The sequence below is a fragment of the Arvicanthis niloticus genome, chromosome 26, assembly GCF_011762505.2.
Source record: "Arvicanthis niloticus isolate mArvNil1 chromosome 26, mArvNil1.pat.X, whole genome shotgun sequence".
In the NCBI taxonomy this organism is placed as follows: Eukaryota; Metazoa; Chordata; class Mammalia; order Rodentia; family Muridae; genus Arvicanthis; species Arvicanthis niloticus.
Window position 1 is genome coordinate 7601031 of NC_133434.1, and position 27878 is coordinate 7628908.

The 27878-nt window shown below is 34.7% G+C and overlaps 2 protein-coding genes across 2 annotated transcripts; both read left to right on the plus strand.

Moving 5' to 3' along the window:
• Nucleotides 1-1003: 1003 nt before the first annotated feature.
• On the plus strand, nt 1004-4670 carry LOC143438821 (olfactory receptor 8D1-like). Its single transcript, XM_076924505.1, has 2 exons — nt 1004-1096; nt 3468-4670. Exon 2 carries the CDS (start codon nt 3481-3483, stop codon nt 4405-4407), a length of 927 nt encoding a protein of 308 aa, XP_076780620.1. The 5' UTR covers nt 1004-1096; nt 3468-3480; the 3' UTR covers nt 4408-4670.
• A 16304-nt stretch (nt 4671-20974) lies between these two features.
• On the plus strand, nt 20975-27756 carry LOC143439015 (olfactory receptor 8D1-like). Its single transcript, XM_076924727.1, has 2 exons — nt 20975-21195; nt 23522-27756. Exon 2 carries the CDS (start codon nt 23535-23537, stop codon nt 24459-24461), a length of 927 nt encoding a protein of 308 aa, XP_076780842.1. The 5' UTR covers nt 20975-21195; nt 23522-23534; the 3' UTR covers nt 24462-27756.
• Nucleotides 27757-27878: the final 122 nt, after the last annotated feature.

The following is a 27878-nucleotide window of genomic DNA, read 5'->3' on the forward strand; positions in this document are numbered from 1 at the left end:
CTCAGAAGTCATTCTTGAAAGCTCTTCTTAAATGCTCTAGACTATAGGGGATTTGTGAACTTATGAGTGTTTTGAATTCATAGTAAATCCCAAGTCTCAGGAGCATCATATAAAGCCTCTGTATTACAGCACACTCTTCGGTCCTGGGAACCTAGTGGTAATCTTCTTTAGGACACTGATAGTTTGTTCTATTAGGTGAATATTGATAATTCAGTAGGGGAAAAAATTTATTTCAGCACTTGATACAACATGTGTAAGAAAGCAGGGGGCATTTCCTTGAATGTCATAATAATTATCTGTTACATGAAAAAGAAAGTAAGCAATTTATAAGAATTTTGTTTTCTGTGCTGGACCTAGGTAAGTTTTCAATGTTATTTATGACAACAGCATAATATCTTGTAGAGAAGCAGTTGGCTTGACAATCATTTTTATGTACACGCAACATCTTAGTTTTGCCTGGGAGTATTTGTTTCTGTAGTCTCTCTAGTAGTGGATTATCTCCTGTCTCTTTTCCTAGCATTCTTTTGCTGTTGTTTTACTATGACTTTTAACCAGTGTGGTACAGAGAACCTTACTAGGAATCCAGGACTAAAACATTTGATTTCTGAAAACATTTCTATACAGTGTTTAACCAGGACTCTGTATCTTTCATATTAGCCTACACACATCCCCAAAATAAAGAAACCAAAGAAAAAATGAACACTAAATATATCACCTTTTGGTAAACAGAAATCCCTGCTTCCCACTTTACCTTGAAGAAATCATCTCAGAGCATGAGAAGATTGATCATTAATTAATCCACTGCATGTACCATTTCTTAGTTTTGCCTTTGCCTCAAAAGCACTACCCAGAGAATACTCTATAAGGTAAAGAGTCTGTATCACAATTTATCCCAGGCCTCTAGAACAGTGCTTGGTTCTTCTAACCTTACTCTGAACTTCCATAGTTTGAAACTGTGTATAAGCCTACTATTCTTAAATGTTAATATATTTTTATCACCCACACCTAGGTGAAGAGTTTGGGAAGAAGAAATACAAAAACATATACTTCATTCCAAGCTGGTATATTTTCACATCATCGCACTGTATGACTATATGTAAGTTTTAAATAGACATTAAGTATTGATTGCTATTTTATATACTGAATTTTTGCACTCATGACTTTTGGTCATCATAAGGATTCTTAGAATGTTATATTCTCATGCTTAGTTGACATTACAACTCACAAAATGACTTGCTGGAAGTCGCAACTCAACAATTAGCAATGAAGTTGGCCTTTGAAATTAAGCTTTTCTTGATGCTAAATATATCCAAAATTTCAGCTTCTTAATATAATGAGTCTTTTTATTGCCCAAAGGTATGGGAAATACTGAGAAGTTTATTTACAGGTGGACTCTTCAGTGATTTCAATACACAGCAATTTAATCTGAATGTCTCTGAGAGTACAATGGAAACACTTAGTTGAAATCATAAGTACCAGCTCACTGGTTTGGTTCTTTGCCTTCAGGGATCAACTGAGGCCAAATTATGTGAAATACAGACTGAAGCTATTCACACAAGGGCTTCTCTCTCTTGAAGGATGGTTTGGGAATATATTCTCTTAGTTTTTCCCTAAATATTTAACATCCCTTTCATATCTCCGTTAAACCCAGAACATCTATTTTTTTTTTCAATTTTTATCCTATTCTAATTTTCTCTGAAGTAGATAAAATTATGAAAGTGCTCTTGGCAGGATTTGGTCTTTTGCTGTTTTAAGTTTGTCTAGTATGACCTTTATGCTCACGTTGTTAATTGCAAGGAGACCCCCATACCTCACCTCTTGTGCATCATCTAGAATTGCCCTTTTAGGGAGCTTAGACATCTGGTAGGTCCTTCAACAACTAAAATAATTCACACTGGCAATCTCTCATACTTTCAGGTTTGCGGTTAGTTAGATGACAAATGTCAGTAAAATACCAAACATCTTTTAGGTAAAACCAGCGGAAGTATTTTTCTGGAACCATATACCCTAAACTCAAGTTCTGAATCTATTCTTCAATTCTTCTGACCTAGATTTTTACATCAGAAATATATATTTCTTCAAGAATTCTAAAGCAATTCAATGTCATAATGTAGGTAAACCACAAGGAATCAACATGTAATATGTGAAGAAGGACTAGTTATAAAAGAGAAAGAGGAAGAATAAAGAGAGGACACTAACCATTATCTTGATCAAAATGGAAGAAATAACTGCAACCTGACAATACACATTGTCATCACACAAGGCTCCATGAGAAAAGCATTTCACACTGAAAAAGAGTGTACCCACTAGACTGGGATACTTCTTGAGGGAAGAAATGTAGCACATGCTTTCATTTTTCAGATCCAGGATTAAAACTGTCATCGGCTTACACTCCTTGAATGGCCAGGTATCTAGTTACAACATTCTTTCTAGTATGTTCATGAGCAAATGTTCTTGTAATAATTTCAATTGTGTTTAGGGGTTTCATAAGTACTGGATTTTAAATTATGATTAGGGTACTAAGCAACTCACTCTTTTGAAAATGGTTGAGTAGGAGGAAACATACCGTGTGAACTTTGGATTAAGCAACTGTAACACAGGAGGCTGTATTTTATAAAGGCACAGTGGGGAAACAACAGTATCTCAGCCTTTATCAACACAGCAAATATCCAAGAGATGTTGAGAGAGTATTCTTGATTAGAGACAGTTTCCTTCTGAGAATGACTCAATGCTTTTTACAAAATTATGTCTACCTCCCCTCCAGGTGAAGACTGAAAACAAAAAACAAAACTACTTTCAACCCAGTGGTGCTGAAACTTCATCCTTCCTTCTTTGTGGATATGTAAAGATTCTGGAGAAACTGTGTTAGAATCTTCCACAATGGTTTCCTCTTTCTACTCTTGCTGGGTTTCTTTCATTGAGATTGTGTTCAGTTAGTTCACAGAGCTTCTTTTGCATTTTTGAGAAAGGGTTAGACAATGGAAACAAGTGGATACTATGTCTTAGGCAGTTAAATTGGCTTCAAGTCACAACATTCATGACTCAGCTTTTTGAGGTGTGTTGTTAAATGCATGAGCAAACACACACAGAATTTCTTTTTTTCGTCTTCAGTAAAAATTGCCTCTATTGGGAAAAAAAAACCCTTGCCTTCCTTAGGGCAAAATTTTAATTTGGCATTTGAATACAGGAGACAAATCATGTTAAATCAGTAAGAAAGCATTTTAGTTTGCGATCTGAATTCACACTCAATTTTGAGACAAATTTAAAGGTGATATATTAGATATTCGTGGACTGGAGGATGAAAACAATAGATTGAAACTTTGCAAATCTCTCTTTGAAGATTTAATTTCATTTGGAAGTGGAGTAAAAGTCTTCAAAAAGTGTAATTTTTAGTTGCATATCAGATCAGGCATGTTTCTGGTGTTATGATAGTAAACTAACTAAATGTTTATATTTTATTTCCCCAGAAATCTTCAAATAATGGAAACTGGGAATCATTCTGCAGCAGTTGTGTTTATCTTGGTGGGATTAACACAGCAACCTGAGCTCCTGCTGCCCCTCTTCATTCTGTTCCTGGGCATTTATGTGGTGACTGCAGTGGGGAACCTGGGCATGATCCTGCTCATCACAGTCAGCCCACTGCTGCACACTCCCATGTACTATTTCCTCAGCAGCTTGTCCTTTGTTGATCTCTGCTATTCCACTGTCATTACACCCAAAATGCTGGTGAACTTCCTTGGGAAGAAAAATTTCATTACTTATTCTGAGTGCATGGCCCAGTTCTTTTTCTTTGCAATCTTTGTGGTCACTGAGGGTTACCTCCTGACTGTTATGGCATATGATCGTTATGTGGCTATCTGCAGACCGTTGCTGTATAATGTTATCATGTCCTCTAGGCTATGCTTACTGTTAGTGCTGGTTGCTTTCACTTTAGGCCTTTTTTCTGCTGTGGTACACACAAGTGCTATGATGAATCTGAACTTCTGTAAAACCTACACCATAAGTCATTACTTCTGTGATGCTCTTCCCCTCCTCAAACTTTCCTGTTCTAACACACATCTCAATGAGCTTCTCATATTTATTATTGGAGGACTCAACACTTTGGTGCCCACTCTAGCTGTTACCATCTCCTATGTCTTCATCTTCTGGAGCATCTTTCACATCAAGTCATCAAAGGGAAGGTCCAAAGCATTTGGAACCTGCAGTTCCCATCTCATGGCTGTGGGGATATTCTTTGGCTCTATTACTTTCATGTATTTAAAGCCTTCTTCAAGTAATTCTCTGGAGCAAGAGAAGGTGTCTTCTGTTTTCTATACCACAGTGATACCCATGCTAAACCCATTGATATATAGTTTGAGGAACAAAGATGTGAAGAAAGCATTAGGCAGATTTTCGGTAGGAAGATAAGTCTTACTTTTTGCAAATAATACATAGTAAAGTGAATTGTTCTAATAAAATATATTCTATTTACTTTTATCTCTTGAAATATACAGCATACCTACGTTTGGGCTGCTAGGATTAATCTCAAAACACCCTGCATTTTACACAAGGACTATACCATGGGGCTACATTTAGTACTTATATTTTATGAAGCTTTATCATGTATCATTGATTTGATTTTTCCAATATAATAAAATGATTTTTAAAGAAGGTATTAATTCTTTGATAGGAAAATTGGTCTTTCTCTGTTATAAATAAAATGATAATTCAGATTTTTCTCTAGTCTTTGTTTTCTCTTCCTAATATTCAAAAGTTTCAATGTCTGTAGGAAGGGTTGTGGTCCAAATGAACCTTTCCATGATACATGAATAACTGTGAGTGATTCTGTTTGGTGTAGACACAGGAGAAGCAGGCACATCTTCTTTTAATTCATAATTACAATGGCTGTGTCATATTTGAATGATATAATTTTACCACCTTTCTCCCTATCTTCTATCTCTTATATTTCTTTCTTTCTCCATATCTGCAGTATGTCTTGAGCCTTAGAGGAGATAGTAATACAAATGAGTTATTTAGGCATAAGACCTTTTCTTAGGTAGCTACATGTCCCTATTTACCATTGTTAAGTGTAAAGAGAAGTTTTTTCTCTTTAGACCAAGGATTTATGAGGTAGTTTGGATGTATGTCCATTCAGGTAATCAGTAGTAGTAATTCCCATCACAGAACTATCTACAGACTACTGATGGAATCTGGAGGTGGAGAACAATAATCTTCAGTTGTGTCATCACAATGCCCACAAGACTCCAACACATAGTTCTAACTTTAAAGTCACAGACGTTCCTGGCAATAATCAGGGAATATTTACATGTAAAGACAATGTGAAAAGAGATTAATATGGACAATGATGAAAAGTAAGGGGTAGAGGAAATACCAAAGAAGGAGGGAGACAAAAGGGTCTGAACTTAAGAACAACCAAAGTGGATACACTTGTATGAAACTTTCTTTTGTTTTGTTTTTATTGGATATTTTATTTACATTTCAGATGCCGTCCCTTTTCCCCGTTTTCCCTCCCTAGAAAACCCCTACCCATGCCCCCTTTTCTTTTTTGCTTTTATACAATTTTTTTTAAAAAAAATGTTAATCAAAGGCTTTATAACTTTGGTAATGCTCAATCAGAAGTGTAACCCAATACCCAACTTAGATATATCAACTATCTTTGACTGGTGGAGACACGTGAACATCTGCCTCCATGCCCCCCCTCTTTCTCTCTCTCATCACCTAGCTTCTCCTCTCCTTCATCTCCTCCTCTCCTTACTCCTTCTCTTTCTCTTAGTACTCCTCTCACCTTAGCTCCTCCTACATATCACCCTTCCTGTTAAAATAACACTTTTCTCTCAAAATAAAATTAGAGCATAATTATTCCTATTCATACCAGTTAGGTACAAGATAGTCTTAATACCCAGTCCATCATTTTGTTGACTAACCAGAACCTCTGTCATCTCTCCTAACTAAAACACTTAGTTCTGAACCTGGCTTTTTTCTTGGCTTTAGAATGAATGTCAGCTGAAAACCATCAACTCAAATTTTTTCTCTCAAAATAAATAGCCAGGATTGGCTATGAGACTATAAGTTTTCAATCCCATCAGAAATCCAGAATGACTGAGTTAACTGAAATTATGGGAAGCACAAAGAATAGCTGCTAAAACTTAGCCAATTTATAGAGACCGCTGAACACCTGGACAGACTCTATACTAAAAAATATTGGAGCATCTGATCTTCAGCCTTCTGGTCCAGGATCATCTGACAGACCTTAGTGCTGCAGAATTATTAAGGGCTGATTACTCTGTCTAAGCAGATATAATCAGTCGATTATTCTGCAAGTGTGTCCTTTTCTGGACAGTAATGGAACAAGGCAATTCTTGCCTAGTGGCTGTCTCACCACAACTGGAGTAACTCCAGAGATGCTCAATTTCTTCTTAGAATCCAAGACAGGAAGCTGTCAGGAGCAGACAGGTCTCTAATCAAAATGAACATTAATACAGAAATGTTTTCAAAGTACAAATTTTATTTTTTTCAAAGGAAAACCTGTAATGTGAGAGGTAGGGGTCTGCTCACTAATACCTAATGTTTATAAACATGGAATTGGGTTGTGGTTCCACTCATTAATCTATGAGAGAACCAGAAGAATACACAAGAAAATCAAAAGAAATTCAGAATATAACAATTGCAGAAAAGATTGGCAGTTTCAGTCTGCAGTGTGACTTAGTATATAATTTTATTTTTCTATTCAAAGTATTGAAGATCCCTGATTTCCATCTGGTCCTGACTCCCATAAGTCAGTAACTACTTATACTAAAACAAGTTAAAGGAAGCTGGTACCCAGGCTATCATGCTGTATTATAATTTATAGTTTTTTATTGAATTATCTATGAAATAAGAAATGTCTTGGGAGTGTCAGAATGAGAAAAAAAGGGAAACACTTATTTTTAATTGCAGACACTATAATAGCTTACTCCCTAATTCCTAGAGAATTAGTGATAAAACAAACCTAAGACTTCAGTAAGCTATAAAGAGATAAACTAGCAGGTAGAATTCAGAAGAAAATATGTGAAGCTATAAGGCATAGTCTCCACTGGAAAGCAATGAGTTGACAGAATACATGTACATGCATTGAAAAAATAAAGACTATTTTATAGGAGAAATTCTTAAATATTCCCTAGACTTGAACTTATGAAACCTTTGCATTTGAAAAGAATGACTTATTATCAAAGACACCAGTTTTTTAAATTAATTTATAAATCTGATAAAATACTAAGAAAAATTCCATATTAGTTTTGTCTGGTACTAGACTTTCACTTTTACTTTAAGAAAATGTCATCATATAGACGAATTTATTCAGATGAAGTTGAAGTACATGAAACTTCACAGATTTAGGAAAAAAGAAAGATTACTTTTGACACATAAATTAAGGAACATTTGCTGCAGACAAAATGACAAATATCTGATTATGTTTTATAAGTCTTCTCTTAACATCTACACATAGATAGTAGTTGATTTCCGCATTGTCACAGTAGACTGGCAATTGATATTTCTATCATTTCATATAAACAGACATTTTATTAATATGTGCTTAGCTTCATTTTTTTCAGAATAACCCTGAAACTGTTTATCAATACATCTAATTTTATTGTTGAGAATACTATTTTATGGACTTATGACAGCATATTCACTTAGTAATTAGGGATCACTCAGGGTCTCTTTGTTAATACAAATAGAGTTGCTATCAGTTTCATGATATATGTATATGTGTATGTGTATATTATATGTATATATATGTATAGTTGAAATACTTGTAAATTATGTTAAGTGAGTTCTTATTTGTTTATCAAAGTGCCAACCAATCTGCTCCTGAATGAGATGAATTTTAAGCATGAATAAAAGTTACAATTGGTTTACCTTTAATGCTGAAACATGATTTTATGTTTATTTTAACTTTATTAACTTTTTCTTTTGTTTTTTTCGAGACAGGGTTTCTCTGTGTAGCCCTGGCTGTCCTGGAACTCACTTTGTAGACCAGGCTGGCCTCGAATTCAGAAATCTGCCTGCCTCTGCCTCCCAAGTGCTAGGATTAAAGGCGTGCGCCACCACTGCTATTAATTTTAATGTGTGCATATTTTATGTTTTTTAGTTTGCTTTCCTCAGTGATAAAAGATTTAAAAATGTGTTTTCATGTACTGAATGTTAATATTTCATTTTTATCCTATCAGTTGTGTTCTTGTAGATAGCATTGACTAAGAATATAATCCTAGAGAGGTTCACTCACTGGACTCCACTCATACTGCTGAATTACTGGCTATTGGTATGACGTCTTATATATAATTAAGGTAGATTAAGATTTATTCTCCTTGATTATCAATAAAGATACTACCAATAACATGACTCTGCTATGTTACAAATATGTTATTATTCAGATAAAATTTTGGATAAGAATTGTTATTTTTTATTGGTGATTTTATTTATTTATGTTTCAAATGTTATTCCCCTTTCCAGATTCCCCTCCACAAACACCCAGTCTCTTCCACTCACTCCTGCGTCACTGCTCTAGCATTCCCCTGCTCTGGGTCATTGAGCCTCCAAAGGACCAAGGGAGCTCCCCTTCCATGGATGCCAGATAAGTCAATCCGTTGCTACATATCTAGCTGGAGCAACAGGTCCACCATTGGTTGGTTGATATTGTTAATTCTTAGTTTTTTAAAAAACATTTAGAAAATATAAGTATTTTTAAAAACCACCAAATGTAGTATCTACAATAAAGATTAAAGTGTTAATCTAAATTCCTAGGGGGAAAAAAATGAACAAGAATTTAAAACTATTTTAAGGGAAATTGTTCCTGTACCTAATTAACACAATGAAAAATAATGCTCATAAGTTGTCACAGAGAAAGTAAAATAAATCACATGGTAAAAACAGTGAGCCTTTTTATTTGGGGCACACATAACAAACTGGGAAAAGATGGCCTTAGATGAGGCCTTTCCTTCTCTCAGATCCACAAGTGCCAGTACTGATTCTCTAACACTCCTTAATGAGAATTTAACTTTTGTCTTTCAATACTTAGTGACTAGCCACCCCATAAATGTTTATTCATTCAATGAATAGAAAATATGGCTTATATCATATTTCATCTTTAATAAATGCTTTTTGACGTTATTTATTTTACCTTTTTGAGAGTATATCAAATTACATCATTTCTGCCTTCATTTTCCTCTTCCCAAACACTCTTCTATACCTTTCCTTGCTCTGTATCTAGTTCATGGCCTCCATTTTCATTCATTCTTCTTACATAGAGCTGTAGAATGAGGATAAGTGTGAAGGAGCGGAGGTGCATCAGGCCCAAACTGATGAGCTCCACTGTCTTCAGGGATGATGACTCTGCACAACCAGCTACAGTATCAGAGTAATATGACAGAAATATTTGTGAACTTGGTACACACACTTGGGAAAAACTTAGAGTAATTGGAATGTGAGAGTGGTCAGAAATGTATTCCAAGTGCAGCCAAAAATTATGTCTGATAGGCAGAATAGCACACACTATGTGGGTCATGATTTTTTTTTTTTCTGAGTAGTCTCCTGGCTACTCTAAAGTTACTCTGACTAATTAGTCTACATCCTGCCATGTGGGTAATTCTACGTCTCTGTTCTGCTTTTGTCTGTCCATACTCCTCTATGTCTGCCAGCTAAATTTCCCACCTCTGGTTTTTCTCTCAGTATCATTCTCTCTTCTCAGATAATCTGCTTGCCCAACAATTTGGCTCTCATGTCTTTGTGAAATACAATAAGATGCAATTCTCAGGTAAGGAGGAAACAAATATTTACAGAAGTCCAGAGATGGGCCATATAAATAGCAATACTGAGATTGAGCTAGTATATAACTTTCTGCCAGTAATGAATTAACAATTTGAACATACATAGACATGCCTCAACACAGTGTGCCTCAACACAGTGTACCTCAACATCTCCCTCTTTTAGTCCAATAAATGGGTTTTATCTAACATCAGTAAACCATATACTATAATAGCAATTGTAAGAACTATCAGATATGGATTATATTCACAATGTCCAGTCTGTATTTGACAATCTTGGAGAAAATACTACACTATCTTAACTTGTTGAGTCCAAAGTTGAGTCCTTGTCTCTGCAAAATGGGATTTACTTCCCAGTGTTCTGTTTGTAATCCACCAGTTAGACAGCATTCTTTCAGCAGTCAAGGTAAAGGACTTTTTTTTTTTGCCCAATGTTCATCTTTGCCACAAGTGAAACAAACTCCAGATGGAAGTTCTTCAGTGCCTATCATCTGTTGTTTTGTTTTGTTGTATTGTGTTGTGTTTTGGTTTGGTTTTGAAGAAGAATGAGGGCTGTTTCCAGGAGCTGAAGTATCTCTCTGTCAGAAAAGTGTTGTATGATTAAAACATCTTGAATGTCATATTCTGTAGATCTTTATTTGAGGACTCCTTGTTTCAAGTACATCTGACTAGATGAGTGTTACTTGTTTCTAGCTCTTCATTTGCTGCTTAGATTTTCAAATATCTATTATAATGTTCCATGAGGTATACATAGGGAGATGGAGATCTGAACTGTCTAGTAAGACATACTGCCTCGGCGGATTTCTGAGTTCGAGGCCAGCCTGGTCTACAGAGTGAGTTCCAGGACAGCCAGGGCTACACAGAGAAACCCTGTCTCAAAAACAACAACAACAACAACAAAAAGGACATATTGTCTCAATAGAAACATGCAAATTATTTAAAAAATTAACATTAATAATATAATAAATGATTATCATTTAATATGAAATTGGGAATATTAGCCATTGTAGCAAAGACAGAAAGCTAAATACAAAAGATGGTGTAGAAGAATAAAACAATTGGCATATTTATAAAAAGCCTCAAAGGTCCCATCCCCCATAAAAACATCTAGAAATAAAAAGTAGAATCAGAAGAACGGTAAGACTGGAAATTTCAAACCATCCCAAAGAATATACTCTGCTTTTCTTTATATAAGCAAATATTTAAGAGCTCCAGGTATAATAGAAGCAACATATATACTTTTAAAAAATGTTTCTCAGCCATTGAGGAGTGACCCCTTCCTTTGGGGATTGTATTTCTGATATTTACATTATGATTCATAACAGTAGAAAAATTACAGCAACTACATATTTTCATTGTTGGGGATCTCCAAAATGTTTAATATAGTTGTATTAAATGCTTACAACATTAGAAAAGTTGAGAACCACTGTTTTAAGGCATAGAAATTGGCCAGCTAGGTGGCTCACAGAATAAAGGCACTTGCTCTCTAGACTGAGGATGTGGATTCAATTCTTAGGACATTCATAACAGACAGAAAAAATCCACTCTGAAGTTGTCCTTTATCTCCACATTCACACACAACATTCATGCTACTATATACACAACACATAAACACACATGCACACATAAATGCAGAGATAAAATAGATACATTAATCTTTTACTTAAATTCTATTGAGAAGAAATTCTACATTCTTGGTGCCATACTCAGAAAACAAATGTGTACATTTTTAGCATATTTTATACAATTGATTTTTGGAATATATTCAGAAAAGATAATTATAGTTAGAGAAAAACAATTTTTTCACGCATTAGAAAACACAATTTGCCAAGAAATTCTTTTTTCTACCTAAAGTATATAATCAAAAAATGTCATTTTCAAACATATTAAAAATTTTAATGACCATAACAAGTTACTTCTATAGCTTACACAAAACCAAAAGAATAATAAATGAAGGAAATTTTCTTTTGTTTTTATTATAATTAAAATATAGGTAGCCATTTCTCACTTTCATATACAAACAAGACAAAGTGGTAAACCTCAAACTACCAGATTTTAATATTTACTTTATCATTTCAATGCTATGTCCATGTACACCAGTGATGGTAGGGTAATATTTCAGCACATAGAGAATTCAGAAAATAGACTCTACTATGTGTGGTTAATTTATTTTTGGCAAACTGTACAAAGAAGTAGCCAAAGAACTACCTTTTCAATATTATTTTTGAAATAACTGAGCAATTATGTAGAAAACAAAAATATTCAATTATCTTAAAACCATGTATAATAACCAATAAAAGAATATGCACTCTGATTTCCTAACATTAAATGGATAATAATATAAATATTGTAACCAAAAGATAAACAGTATCTGAATAAACAAAATTGCAAATGAAAAGGTAGACATAGCAACAGACACTGAAGAAATTCAAAGAAACATTAGGCATTACTTCAAAAACCTGTACTGACAAAACTGGAAAATCTTAATGAAAGGAGAATTTTCTAGGCACTTATAAAGTACAGTTAAACTGTTTAAACAGCTGTATAATCCCTAAAGACATAAAAGCAGTCATTGAAGGTCTCCCAAAGAAAGCCCAGGGTCAGATGGTTTTAGAAGAAAATTCTTCCAGATTTTCAAATAAGAGCTAATACCAACACCCCTCAAACTACTCTGCAAAATGGAAACAGAAGGAACACTGCCATAATCATTTTATGAAGCCACAGTCACCCTCATACCTTACCCACACAAAGACTCAACAAAGATCTTCAGACTCATTTCTCTTATGAATTCCCAATCCAAAATACTCAGCAAAATACTGGCAAACCAATTGGAATAACACATCAAAGACATCACTCATCATTATCAAACAGGGTTCATTCCAGGGATTCAACGTGGATCAACATACGAAAATCAATTAATGTTATCTATCTTATAATCATCATCAGTTTTCAACATCATTCTGCATTGTATTATTTTGTCAGTCATGTATCCTTCACTGACCTCTTCTCTTCCTCTGTGATTACCCCAAAGACGTTGGTGAACTTTGTATGTGAGAAAAAAGTCATCTTCTTTCTGAAGCATATGACTCAGCTCTACTTCTTCCTCATTTTGTACTTGCAGAAGGCTACCTTCTGACAGCCATGGTCTATGACTGCCAGGGTCCAGCCTTAACACAGGATCGGAGTTCTCAATTGGAAGCAGGGATACCTGGAAGGTGCATAATAAACACACATAGACAAGTTTTTCAGGAACAATCTGACAGGCAAGTTTTGAGGCATGAGGTTGCTCTCTCTCTCTCTCTCTCTCTCTCTCTCTCTCTCTCTCTCTCTCTCTCTCTGTCTCTCTGTTTCTCTATGCTTTCTCTGCTCTCTAGCTCTCTGAGGCTGCACACGCTCTGGACTCTCCTGCACTCTGCTTTTCTCCTGTGCACTTTTCAGAAAAGCAACACCCACACTTCTATACACCTCAGTGTGCTTTCCTTTCACTCACATACACATTCTCCATGTGCTCTCCTTTCACACACACACACACACACACTACACTCACCTCCCACACACTCCTCTCATGTATTCTCTTTTCACTCACACACACACATTCCTCTCATGCATTCTCTCTTCGCTCACACCTCACACTCACTCTTTTCTTGCACTATTTCTCACTCACTTACTCCATACTCCATACTCTTCTTGCCTTTAACTTGGCCCAGTCTTTTATTGTTACTACAAAAGCAGGTAGAAAAAAAGGCCTTGTATAATAATTGCTAAATCAAATTCAAAAGAGTAACCATATCTCACAAAGAATTAAGAATTACAATTGTTCCCCAAAGTTTCAAGCTTCCCCTACTCCCGGGCCTGTGGTCAAAATAATAATAATTGCAAACTCATTGTTACTTAAACTTTAACTTTTGACTTACTATATTTCAGATCTCAGAGCTCCAAGGTCAGTTAAGTGTATTTTTCTGTGAAGCTCTAATGATAAATGGCATGGGCAAAGCTGCCAGGCAGTGGCCAGAAAGAGACAAGTTAACCCTTAACTCAGAAGTTCTGTTATCTTTCTGCTTTTGTGAGTTACACACCATGACTCTCTTTAAAGCCTCAGTGTTTTGACTTAGTTTTACTAATATAAGATTTTATGCATTCTGTATTTGCTTATTCTTGCATTTCCAAGGGAGACCAGGAACCTCTCTCAAATGTTATGCAAAACTCATTTCATAACTTCAATAGCCTTTTCCTTTATTGGGGGCCCTGATATTAGCTTTGATTCATTTTAAAATTCATTTCTTAACATACTTTCTTCGAACTTTCTTTGCAAACCATACATTAATCTGAAACCATTCTACAGTTATTGTTTCCAAGATGAGAGTGCACAGGATGCACCTGAGCCATTAGGACTGAGCTGTGCTGTGTCCCTATGCCTCAATTTTTGATTGTTTAAGAATTATTACATCAAAGAACATTTAGTTTCACAGAATTCACCAGAGCAGAAGAAGAAAGAAATAGGGAAGTCAGATATAATAGAATAATTATGCACACCATGGCCAGTTGAAAAGCAGTCATGCACAAATGAAATCAATTAGGCCATTGTATATGGCTAAGGTTATGAGAAATGGGGAACAACTTTTTACAAAGAGCTTGCCACAGGCTTCTGAGATGTCTCCATATAGGCCTGCTGTGAGCAGTCCTCATCATGGTATGCTCTCTCTAGCATATGACCACTATGTTGTCATCTGTAGCCCACTGCTTTACAACATTGTCATGTCTCACAGGGTCTGTTTCATAATTATGATTGTGGTAAACTTACTGGGTTTCTTTGGGGCTGCTCTCCATATCACCTGTATGACAATGTTGTATTTCTTCGATGCCATATTGTTAGAAATTTATTTTTGTGATATTCTGCCATTGTTGACTCTGTCTTGTTCCAGCACTCATGATAATGAGACACTGTTGTTTATTATTGGTGGAAATTAATATCCTATCACCTATACTGGGTGTCATGATCTCTTTACTTTCATCCTAATGAACATTTGTTGCATTTGCTCCACTGACAGATGTACCAAAGCCTTTGGCACCTGTGGCTCCCACATTATGACTCTAGACATCTTCTTTAGGTTTATATCATTCATGTATTTCAAGCCATGTTCCAGCAGTAATATGTAACAGAAGAAAGTGTCTTCTGAGTTCTATACCATAGTGGTTCCACTTGCAGTGGTATACACATTACAGCTCTGCCTGCATCCCAGAAAGCCTGATGTAACTGTACACACAGAGGATACTTGCTCAAACCCAAGACAATCTCATCTACCTGCATTCCAGTAGGTACACTCCAACTCGGGACACTCAGGCCAACCAACAGCAGAGAAAAGCAGATGGTAAAAGACAAGCATAAGAACATAATCAACAGAGACCAATATAACATAGTAACATCAGAAGCCAGCTTACCCAGAACAGCAGACCCAGAATATCCTAATACACCAGAAAAGCAAGACAGTGACCTTCAATTCCATGTCATGAAGATGATAGAGGACTTTGAAAAGAATAAAAATAATTACCTTCAAGAAATACAGAAAAATAATCAAAGAGGTACAAGCTCTCAAAGAGAAAACAAATAAATCCCTTAAAGTAATACAGAAAAATACAATTAAACATGTGAGGGAAATGAACAAAATGGCCCAAGACCTAAAAATAAAATTAGAAGAAAAAAATTACAAATGGATACAATTCTGGAGATGGAAAACCCAGGAAAGAGAACAGGAACTGCAAACACAAGCATCACCAACAGAATACAAGATATGGAAGAGAGAATTTCAGATATAGAAAATATCATAAAAGATATTCATACATAGGTCAAAGAAAATGGCAACTGTTAGAAGTTCCCAACTAAAAACATCAAGGAAATTCAGGACACAATGAAAATAACAAACCTAAGAATAATAGGAATAGAAGAGAGTGAAGAATTCCAATTCAAAGGGCCAGAAAACATGGTCAACAAAATCATAGATGAAACTTCCATAACCTAATGAAAATAATGGCCACAAATATATAAGAAGTCTATAGAAAATCAAATGATTGGACTAGAAAAGAAAATTTTCTGCCACATAATATTCAAAATAGGACAAAGCAAGAATATTAAAAGTTATAATAGAAAAAGGCCAAGTAACATATAAAGGCAGACCTATCAGAATTATACTTGACTTCTCAACAGAGTCCCTAAAACCCAGAATATCCTAAAGAGATGTCTTGCAAACCCTAAGAGACCATAGACATCAGCCCAAACTACTATGCACAACAAAAATCTCAATCACCATAGATATAGAAACCAAAATATTCCATGAAAAAACTAAATAAATCCAATATCTTTCTGCTAATCCTGTCCTACATAGGATATATGAAGAAAAACACGAACACAAGGAGAATAACTACACCCAAGAAAACTCAACAAATTAATCACCTCACAGCAAAACAAAAGAAGAAAATCACAACACACACACACAGTAACACCTCCACAATCAAATAAAACAAGAATCACTGGTCATTAATCTCTCAACACCAATGGGCTCAGTTCACCAATAAAAAGATACAGGCTAACAAACTGGCTACATAAAGAGGATCCACAAGTACATGCTGCATAAAGAAACACACCTCCGCAAAAAAGATAGACACTACCTCAGGATAAAAGGCTGGAAAAATGCTTTCTAAGAAACAGACACAAGAAACAAGCTGGACTAGCCATCCTAATATTTAATAAAATAGACTTATAACCAAAAGTTATCAAATGTGATGGGGAAGGTCTCTTCATACTTATAAAGGAAAATTCCACCAAGATGAAGTTTCAATTCTGAATCTCTATGGCCCTAAATGTAAGGGTATCATACTCAGCAAAGAAATGTTACAAAATCCCAAATCACACACTGAATCACACACAATAATAGTGGATGATTTTAACACCCTCTTCTCCCCAATGAACAGGTCATCAAAACAGAAAATAAACAGAGATATAACAAAACTAACAGATGATCTGAGCCAAATGAACTTAGCAGACATCTACAGAACATATTACCCCCCACCCCCAAATATACCTTATTCTTATAATGTCATAGAATGTTCTCCAAAATTGCTCATATAATTGGGCACAAAGCAAACATTAAAGACATAAGAAAATTAAAATAACTTCTTGAATTCTATATGATCACCACAGACAAATCCTGAAATTGAGCAATAGAAACAAGAGAATACCTACATACACATGGAAATGAACAATTCTCTACTCAGTGATTATTTGGTCAGGGAGAAATAAGAAAGAAACCAAAGACTTTCTAGAACTCAATGAAAATAAAGGTATAACATACACCAACTTAAGGGACAAAATAAAAGCAGTGCTACGAAGAACGTTCATAGCACTAAGTATCTTCATAAAAGTATTAGAGAGATCTCATACTAGCAATGCTAACCCTAACCCTAACCCTAACCCTAACCCTAACCCTAACCCTAACCCTAATCCTAGCCCTAGCTGTAACCCTAACCCTAACTCTAACCCTAACCCTAACCCTAACCCTAACCCTAACCCTAACCCTAACCCTAACCCTAGCCCTAGCTCTAGCCATAACCCTAACCCTAACTCTAACTCTAACCCTAAACTTAACCCTAACAACATACATGAAAACTCTAGAACACAAGGTACCAAACCCACCCAAAAGGCCTAGACAGGAGGAAATAATATAATTCAGGGCTGAAATTAATCAACTAGAAACAAAAAGAACAAAACAAAGAATCAAAACCAAGAGCTGGTTCTTTGAGAGAAGAAAAGTAAAAGATAGACACACCCTTAGCTAAACTATCTAAAAGACACAAAGAATATTTTCAAATTAACAAAATCAGAAATAAAAAGGGAGACATAACAACAAAAGCTAAGATAATAAAATAATTATTAATTTACACTTCAAAAGCCTATACTCCACAAAATTGGAAAATCTGAATGATATGAATGAATTTCTAGACTGATACCATATAACAAAGTAAAAGCAAGATCTGGTAAAGTATCCAAACAGTCCAATAACCCCTAGTAAATAGAAGCTTTCTTAAAATATCCCCTTAACAAACAAAACAAAACACAACAAAACAACCTACCAACCAAAACAAACAAACAAACCAACAAATAAAAACCCACAGAGTTAGACTGATTTAATGCAGAATTTTACCAGACATTCAAAGAAGAGCTAATATTAATACTCCACACACTATTTCAGGAAATAGAAACAAAAGGTACACTAGTTAATTCATTCTATGAGGTCACAGTTACCCTAATACCTAAACCTTACAAAACTCAACAAAGAGAACTTCAGACTAATTTCACTTACGAATATCAACACAAAAAAACTCAATAAAATTCTGGTAAACAGAATCCAAGAACACATAAAAATATCATTCACCACAGTCAGGTAGGCCTCATCCCTGGGATGTAGGGATGGTATAACATATAAAATTCCTTCAACGTAATCCACTATATAAACAAGCTGAAAGACAAAAAACATGGGATTATCTCATTTGATGCTGAAAAAGCCTTTGATAATATCCAACATACCTTCATGTTAAAAGTCTTGGAGAGATCAGGGATTCAAGGCACATGCCTAAACAACAAAATTCATGTATAGGAAGCCAATAACTAACATCAAATTAAATGGAGAAAAACTTAAAGCAATGCCACTAAAATCAGAGGCAAAGCAGGTTGACAATTGCTCCATATCTATGCAATACAGTACTTGAAGTTCCAGCTAGAACAGTAAGGCATCTAAAGGAAATCGAGAGAATACAAGTTGGAAAAAAAGGAAGGGAAACTATCGCTATTTCCAGATGATATGGTAGTGACCTGCAAAATTGTACTAGAGAACTTCTGCAGCTGATCCACAACTTCAGCAAAGTTGGCTTGATCTAAAATCAACTCAAAGAAATTAGTAGCTCTCCTTTATACAAAGGATAAAAGTACCAAGAAAGAAATTAGGGAAACAACAGTATTTACAATAGCCATAGAGAGTATAAAATATACTGATATTACTCTAACTAAGCAAGTAAAACACCTCATGCCAAGAACTTCAAGTTCATGAAGAAAGAAACAGAAGACTTCAGAAGATGAAAAAGACTTGTATCAATGGATTGCTAGTATTAACACAGTGAAAATAGCAATCCTGTGAAGTTCAATCCAAGGATTTAGTGAAATCCCCTTTTGATATTTTTATATACTTTGAAATAGAAATTCTGAGCTTCATAAGGGTAGTCAAAACAATCCTGAACAATAACATAATAAAACAAAACAAAACAACAACTACAAAACCAAAAAACCCAAAACAACAACAACAACAACAAAACCTCTGTGGAGGACTCACCATCCCTGACCTCAAGCTATACTATAGAGGAATAGTAATTAAAAACTGATATTGTACAGAGACAGACAAGTTGATCAATGCAACAAAATAAAACAGACAGAAATAAACCCTTACACAAAAGGCTCTTGATTTTTGACAAAGAAGCCAAAACCATACATTGGAAAAAAGAAAGCATCTTTTATAAATGGTACTGGTCTAACTGGATGTCTTCATGTAGAAAAATGCAAATAAATCTATATTTAACACCCTGTAAAAAGTCTAAGTAGATAAAGGGCTTCAACATAAACCCTGACACATTAAATCTAATTGTCAAGAAATTGGGAAATAGCTTTGAATGCCTTGACACAGGAGACAATTTCCTAAACAGAACACCAATGTTCTTAAGCCCTAAGAACAAAAATTAACAAATCAGACTTCATGAAACTAAAAGGCTTTTGTAAGGCAAAGGACATTGTCCACAAGACAAAACATCAGATTACAGATTAGGAAATTATCTTAATTACCCATACAATCAACAGAGGGATGATAACCAAAACATGTAAAGATCTCAACACATTAAACTCCAACAAACTAAGTAACCCAATTATAAAAATGGTGTATAGAGATAAACAGAGAATTCTTAACAGGAATCTCAAATGTCTAAAAAGTACTTAAAAATGTTCAACATCCTGAATCATCAGGCAAATGAAAATCAAAATGACCCATGAGATGACATCTTATACCAATTAGAATGCCTAAGATCAAAAATTCAAGGGACAGGTCATTCTAGGGAGGATGTTTCAAATGGGAATCACTCCTCTACTGGTGTTGAGATTGCAAACTTGTACATCAACTCTTGAAATTAATCTGGGTGTTTCTTAGAAAACTAGAAAAATTCTACCTGAATACCCAGCTATACCACTCCTGGTCATATACTATAAAGATAATCTACCATACCCTAAGGGTACACGCTTAGGTAGAAGCTTTATTTGTAATAGGGAGAAACAGAAAAAACTGAGATCCCCAGCATATAGTTAGCAGTTAGGCAGCTCAGTCTTCATGGTTGCCTTGACAGCCTCAGTAGGAGGGGATGTGCCTAATCTAGCTGACATTTGTTGTTCCAGAGAGGGGAGATACCTAGTGGGGAGCACCCTCTCAGAGAAGGGGAAGAGGGTTAGAGGGAGGGATTCTTTGTAAAGGGGACTGGGAGTGGAAGCATCATTTAATTAATTAATAACAAAAGAATGTAAATGGAAAAAGTATATGTACAATATGGTTAAATTTAATCATTTCCCAACATATAAAAAGATATTTAAGAGTGAAAATTCCCCATACCTTAGAAAACCATATCTGTGATCTGTTTGTTTATACTACATAAAAGACAATATTAAAAAAATATCCTGGAAGTAGAAGAGTCAGAACAAGTATAAAACCCAGAGGGGATGGAAACCTCTCTCAAAGGCCTCGGGAAAAATGTAAACAATTTTTTTTCTTTTTCTTTTTTTGAATTTTAAGTTGCCTAAAGCTGAGCAAAATAAAATTATTTTCTGTAAATAAAAAAATCAATAAAATGTAGTTTAAAAAGTAACTGCTATGTAACTTAATTTGTATCCTGATGGATGACTTGTAAATACATAGCAAGTACTTTCTTTCATCATTACTCTTGGGACAGATGGTTATGTGAGGCCCAGAAGACATTCCTACAGGCTGTTATTAAACGCTGGGCACTACAGGGAATTTGTAAATTTATTATTGTTTTGTTTCATAATAAATCCCAAGACTCAAGAGCATCACATACAAGTTGTATCACAACACACTCATGATTATATGTTCTTGGAAGTTAGAGGTGATCTTAGGACATGGAGTTTCCTCTATTAGATGAATATTGGTAAATCACTTGAGCCAAAAGTTTTAATTCAGTGTTTGACACATGTGTGTAAGAATTGGGAGGTATTTCTTTGAATGTAATAATAGTTATCTGTTACATTAAAAAGAAACCAAGCAATTTATAAGAACTTCGTTTTATGTGCAGAACTTAGGTAAGTGCCTAGTATCATTTATGACAACAATATATGTCATAGAAGAACAGTTGGGATAACCATCATGTTCATGCACATGTAACATCTCAGTTTTACATGGCAGTATTGGTTCAGTATACTCTCCAGCAGCTAATATCTCCTGTCTATTTTTATATCATTTTTTGCTGTTCTTTTTTTAAGACTGGGTTGCATAATCTAAAAGGATGGTTTACAGTCCAAATTTAACCAGCTGTGGAACAGAGAATCTCAGTAGGAATCCATGACTCTGAAGTATTTTATTTCCTAAAACTTTTCTGTAGGATGTATTTAACAGGCTTCTGTATCTTGCCAATTAACTGACACACATCTCCAAAAGAAATAGAGCAAGGGATAAACCAACCTTAAATATATCATTCTTTGGTAAACAGAAATTTCAGCTTTCTTATTTATCTTGAAGGAATAATTTTAGACCATGAGAAGATAAATCATTAATCTTCTAAGTTTACTCCTGGCTTACAAGCACTAGACTGAAACACTCTATGGGATAGAGTCAATGTCACAATTTCTCTCAGGCTGGAGAATAGTGCTTGCTACTTTCAATTTCACTTCAAAATTCGGAAGTTAGAACATGTGTGAAAAGCACATATTCTCAAGTGTTACTATATTTTCATCTGCAAAGGTGAAGTGGTTGGGATGAAAAGGAAATGTAGAAATCTATACTTCTTATTCCAAGCTCAGATATTTTTCACATCTCTACACTGTATGACAATATTCAAGTTTTTAAATGTATATTACATATTGATTAGTATCAGTGGTTTGGTTGGTCAAAGCAATTCTTAAAATGTTGTATTCTCATTCTTGGTTCACATTAAACCTCACTAAATGACTTGTCCAAAGTGTCAAACTTACCAGAAATAAAGTCAACCTTTGAAATGAAGCCTTTATTGATGCTGAGACTATCCACAATTTCAGCCTTTTAATTTATTTTTTCTTCTTCTTAACCAAGATATATGTAAAATCCCGAGGTTATGAAGTTTGACCACTTTATTTGCAGCTGGAGTATTACTTCATTTCAATACCCTCATGTTCACTCTCTCAATGAGAATAATAAAAAAAAAAACACTCATTGAAATCATTAGTGAAAATTTGTGGATTTGTTCTTTGTCCTCGTAGATCATCTTGAGACCACAGTCTAAGAAATATAACTCAAATCTATTCACATAAGGGCTTCTTTTTCTTAAAGAGTGCTTCGAAGGAATATTCTTTCATATTTTCCCAAGTATTTAATATCAATTTGATAAGATCTGTTAAAGCCAGAAATACTTATTTTCCTTTTTCTATGGTTTCCTCAAAACTAATTTTCTAGAAATTATATAAAATTCTGAGATAATGTACTCGCTGCTGGAATTGCTCTCCCGCTGTTTTAATCCTATTGAGGATACTACACAAGTGACCATTTTGACTATAATTGAAATGGAGCAAACTCTCCTTGTGAAACTTGGGGTAAGCAAGTGTAGAACAGAAGGTTGAGTTTCATCACTGTAGAAACAGCTATTTAGCAGCGTTTATGAACACAGCAGGGATCTAGGGGTTGTTCAATGAGAGACCGTTTTCTTTTTGTAGTGACTGAATGCTTTTTACACATGTACATCTCCACCTTTCCTCCAGATGGAGACTGAAGAACCAAAAGTATTTGCAAAGCAGTGGACTTGAGACTTTACCATTTTCTTGTTTGTAGGAATTTTGAAGATTACCATATGTAAAGAAAATAGAGAAACAGATCTAGAATCTTCCACAGTCTTTTCCTCTTTTTACTTTCTTGACTTATGTTGTTGAAATTTTGTTGGATTGTTTCACATAGCTTGTTTTGTTTTTTGAGAAAGAGTTGAACAATGAAACCTAGATTGATACTATAATGTATATGGCCAAAACTGCTATCAAAGCCACATCAATCCTGTCTGGGATCCTTGAGTTGTGTTTTAAATGGATGAGCAAACACACACAGAATTTCTGCTATTCGTCTGACTGCACATGCTTCTTCCTTTCCTTAGGGCAAAATTAACTTTGCTGTTACATAAAGAAGATTGAATCTTTCTAAGTCAGTAAGGAAACATTTTATTTTGTGATCAAATTTCACAAGAGAGACATTTGAAAAAGATATATTTCTGTCCTTTGACAGGAGATGAAAATATTACAATGGTAGTTTTGTAAGCTCTGTTTGAACCTTTAGTTTTATTTGGAAGAGGAGTAAAGGTCTTCCACAAATATATATTGTGTTTTTGTATGAAATCAGGCATGTCCATTGTAGTATGACAGTAAACTAAACTCTGATTTTCTATTTCCACAGAAATCATCAAAGAATGGGCACTGGGAATCATTCTGCAGCAGTTGTGTTCGTCTTGGTGGGATTAACACAACAGCCTGAGCTCCTGCTGCCCCTCTTCATTCTGTTCTTGGGCATCTATGTGGTGACTGCAGTGGGCAACCTAGGCATGATCCTGCTCATCACAGTCAGCCCACTGCTGCACACTCCCATGTACTATTTCCTCAGCAGCTTGTCCTTTGTTGATCTCTGCTATTCCACTGTCATTACACCCAAGATGCTAGTGAACTTCCTTGGAAAGAAAAATGTGATTGTCTATTCAGAGTGCATGGCCCAGCTCTTTTTCTTTGTAATCTTTGTGGTGGCTGAGGGTTACCTTCTGACTGCCATGGCATATGATCGCTATGTGGCTATCTGCAGACCATTGCTGTATAATGTGATCATGTCCTCTAGACTCTGCTCACTGCTAGTTCTGGTTGCTTTCATTTTAGGCTTTATGTCTGCCTTAGCACACACAAGTGCTATGATGAATCTGAGCTTCTGTAAATCTCACATCATAAGCCATTACTTTTGTGATGTTCTTCCCCTCCTAAACCTCTCCTGCTCTGACACAAAGCTGAATGAACTTCTTCTATTTATCATTGCAGGATTCAACACCTTGGTACCCACCCTAGCTGTTGTCATCTCCTATGTCTTCATCTTCTGCAGCATCTTGCACATAAAGTCATCAAAGGGCAGGTCCAAAGCATTTGGAACCTGCAGCTCTCATCTCATGGCTGTGGGGATTTTCTTTGGCTCGATCACATTCATGTATTTCAAGCCTCCTTCAAGTAACTCTCTAGAGCAAGAAAAGGTGTCTTCTGTGTTCTATACCACAGTGATCCCCATGCTGAACCCATTGATATATAGTTTGAGGAACAAAGACGTAAAGAAAGCATTGGGCGGATTTGTGGCAGGGAGATAAGTCTTATATTCAACATATGATACATGGTAGAAGTGAATTTTTCTAATGCAAATATATTCTCTCCATTAATTTTTCTTTCTCTTTTGAAATATTCAGCATATCTATGCTTGTGGTACTGAGATTAATCTCAGAGCATTTCGTGTTTTAGGCAAGAACTATACCATGGGGCTATATCTAATTTCCATATTTTTAAAATGCCTTACCACATAGAGTGATTCAGTTTTCCAGCAAAACAGAAAATATTTTGTAAATATCATATCATTGCTTTGACAGGAAAACTGAACTTTTTCTGTTACATAAAAGGAATGACGTGGCAGATTTTCTTTAATCTGAATCTTTTCATCCTACTATTCAGAGTCGATTATTGAAACCATTCTATGTTTGGAGTTCAGCAGTAAGGTGTGTGGTCTCATACACCCTTTCAAGATCCAGAAACAATGGTGAGCGGCTGTATATAACAGGCTCAACAGAAGTAAGCTCAGCTTCTTTAATTCAAGATTGTGATGACTGTTATATTTAGATGATATAATTTTGCTTCCTTTCTCCCTATCTTCTAGGTCTTATTCTCCCTCCTTAACCCCCATCTGTAATGTTTTTTTGAGCCTTAAAGGGGATAGTAGTACAAATGACTTAATTAGGCTTCAGGCCTTGTCTATCACTTTTCCCCAGCATTTAAGGTAGCCATTACTCTCTATTTACCACTGTTCATTGTAACTGGAAACTTCTCTAATTAGTCTTGAGAACCTCTTTTGCCTAAGAAACTAAACAAAATAGATGACAGCTTGGAATTATGACTATTTAGAAAATAAATCTTAGTATTTCCTGCCACAGAACTGATCTGAAGACTACTGATAGAATCTGGGATTTGGGGAGTCACTATCTTCAGTAGTATCAGCACAGTGACCATGAAACTCCAACACATAGTTCTAACCCCAAGGATGCAAATGTTACTGGACATAACCAGGGGGCAGAAAAATGTATGGATAATGTGAAATGATATTGTTAGGAAAAAAAGGACTAGACATGGGTAGGACAGAGATAAGAGAGGCTGGAATTTAAAGAAGAAAAATGCAAGATGCATAAAACGTGTAAGAAATAGTCAAAGTATGAACTGTATATTTTTAAAATGAAAACCTGCAATTAGGCTGTTCACTGATACTGAATATTTATAAATATGCAACTCATCTGTAGGTCCATTCATTAATATTTGAGAGAACAAGACAAATGCACAAGAAAATCAACAGCAACTCAGGAAAAAAACAGTTGAAGATGGGCAGTTTCATTGTGTAGCTTTTGTGCAATGTAACTTAATATGGTTGTTCTATTCAGATTATTCAAGATTCTCAATTTCCATTAGGTCCTGACTCTCATGAGTTGATAGTTCCTTATACTAAGATAATGATAAAGAAGTGTACACCCACCTCTTCGTGATTATTATTAAGTATAAATTGTTGTTCAATTAGCTACAGTATAATAAATCCCCTGAGAGTATAAAAATGAGGAAAGAAAATATTTATTTTTAATTGCAGACAATATAGTAGCTTACTCCTAAATTCCTAGAGAATTAGCAATAAAAATAACATAAAACTTCAGTGAGGTATTGGGAGATAAATTAATACTCAGAATTCAGTGGGAAATATATGTAGCTACAAGACATAAACCCCGTAATGAGGTATACAGAATATATGTGCATGTACTGAACAAAAAAAGTGAAGAATTTATCTGAAGAAAATTCTCAAATACACTTAAATAAGCAACAAACAAAAAACCTTAATACTTGAATAGAATGTATCAACATTTAAAGATACTAGTTTTTAAAATGATTTACAAATTTGACAAAACACTAACAGAATCCCCATAATAATTTTTATGTTTCTTGCCACTTACTTTTTACTTAGGAAAACATCATACACATAAATTTATCCAGGGGAAGTTGAAGCACATGAAACTGAACCTATTTAAGAAAAAAACATTACTTTTGATACACTTACAAATTTTGGTACTGTTACTGCTGTCAAAATGGCAATTGATTGTGTTTCTTGACTCTTCTTTTGACCTCTGCCCATACACAATAGCTGATATTTACATAGTCACAGTAAACTGGAGATGGGCATTTGTATTATTTCATATTTTATCAATATGTGCTTATGTTTTCTTTATCAACGTAATCATTCAAATATTATGTATATATCTATTTTTATTATTTTGAATTCTATTGTATTATGGATTTATGACAATATAGTCACTTAGTTATTGGTGATCATCAAGATATCTTTGTCTATTACAATTATAGTTGTTATCAGTTCCATAATGGCAATATATACACATATATAATTTAAACGAATACCTAGTTGAAATTCTTGTACTATGTTAAGTGAGCCCTTAGTCATTCATCAAACAGCCAATGTGCTTCTGAATGAGATAAATTTAAAGTTTTTAACATTTACAGATAAGAGCCATTTGGTGTAATTTAAAGACAAAATTTGATTTTATACTATTATTTTGATATTATCTATTTTAATGTATGCCTATTTTATGCCTTTTGAATTTGCTTCTTCCAATGATAAAATATACAAAATGTGTTCTCATGTGCTCAATAATCATTTATTTTTTGTATCAGTAGTGTTAATATTGATAACATTGGTTAATAATTGAATCAGGGAGGGTTATACTCAAAAACCCCAACATGCCTCTGCCAACTATTGACTATTACTATGATTTGTTATGAATCAGATTCATTAATATTTATTCTTCTGCATTAATGAATAAATTGTTTACCAATAACCAGAAGAGTCTGTTATGTATTAACAGATAAATTAAATTTGGATTAGAAATTTTTTGGAAGAATTCTTATTTTTACAAAAATTCAGAGAATATAGGTACTTGAGAAAAGCTCCAAATTTGAGATCTAGCTTAAAGGCTTAGTGTATCACAAAGCCTTCATCTAAGTTTATAAATGAAATTTTAGTAAAAATTTGAAGGATATTTTTAAGTGAAATTATTATTATACTTTAGTTATTAAGGAAAATATAATTCTCATAAATTGGGACAATGCAGTAAACTAAATCACTTCTTTACCTACTAAATACATCTCGTGTTTTCTGTACATAGTACAAAATCAAGCTATATAATATTGGGCTTAGAGGAGGCATTTAGGACAAGACCGCCTTCGACAGGATCTTGCCATCTCAGTGATCTACCTACTGTCAGTACTGGTTCCCTAACACTTCATTAATCAGTATTTTTGTTCCCTCTTACACCATCCCTTCAAGTGAACAATCACTCCACTGATGTTTATTTGTTCAGTAAATATAAAACACTGCTTATATCATATTTCTTCTTTTAATGAATGCTTTTTGAAGTTATCTTTCATTTTGTGATTATAATTACATCATTCTGCCCCCTTTTCTCCCTGCA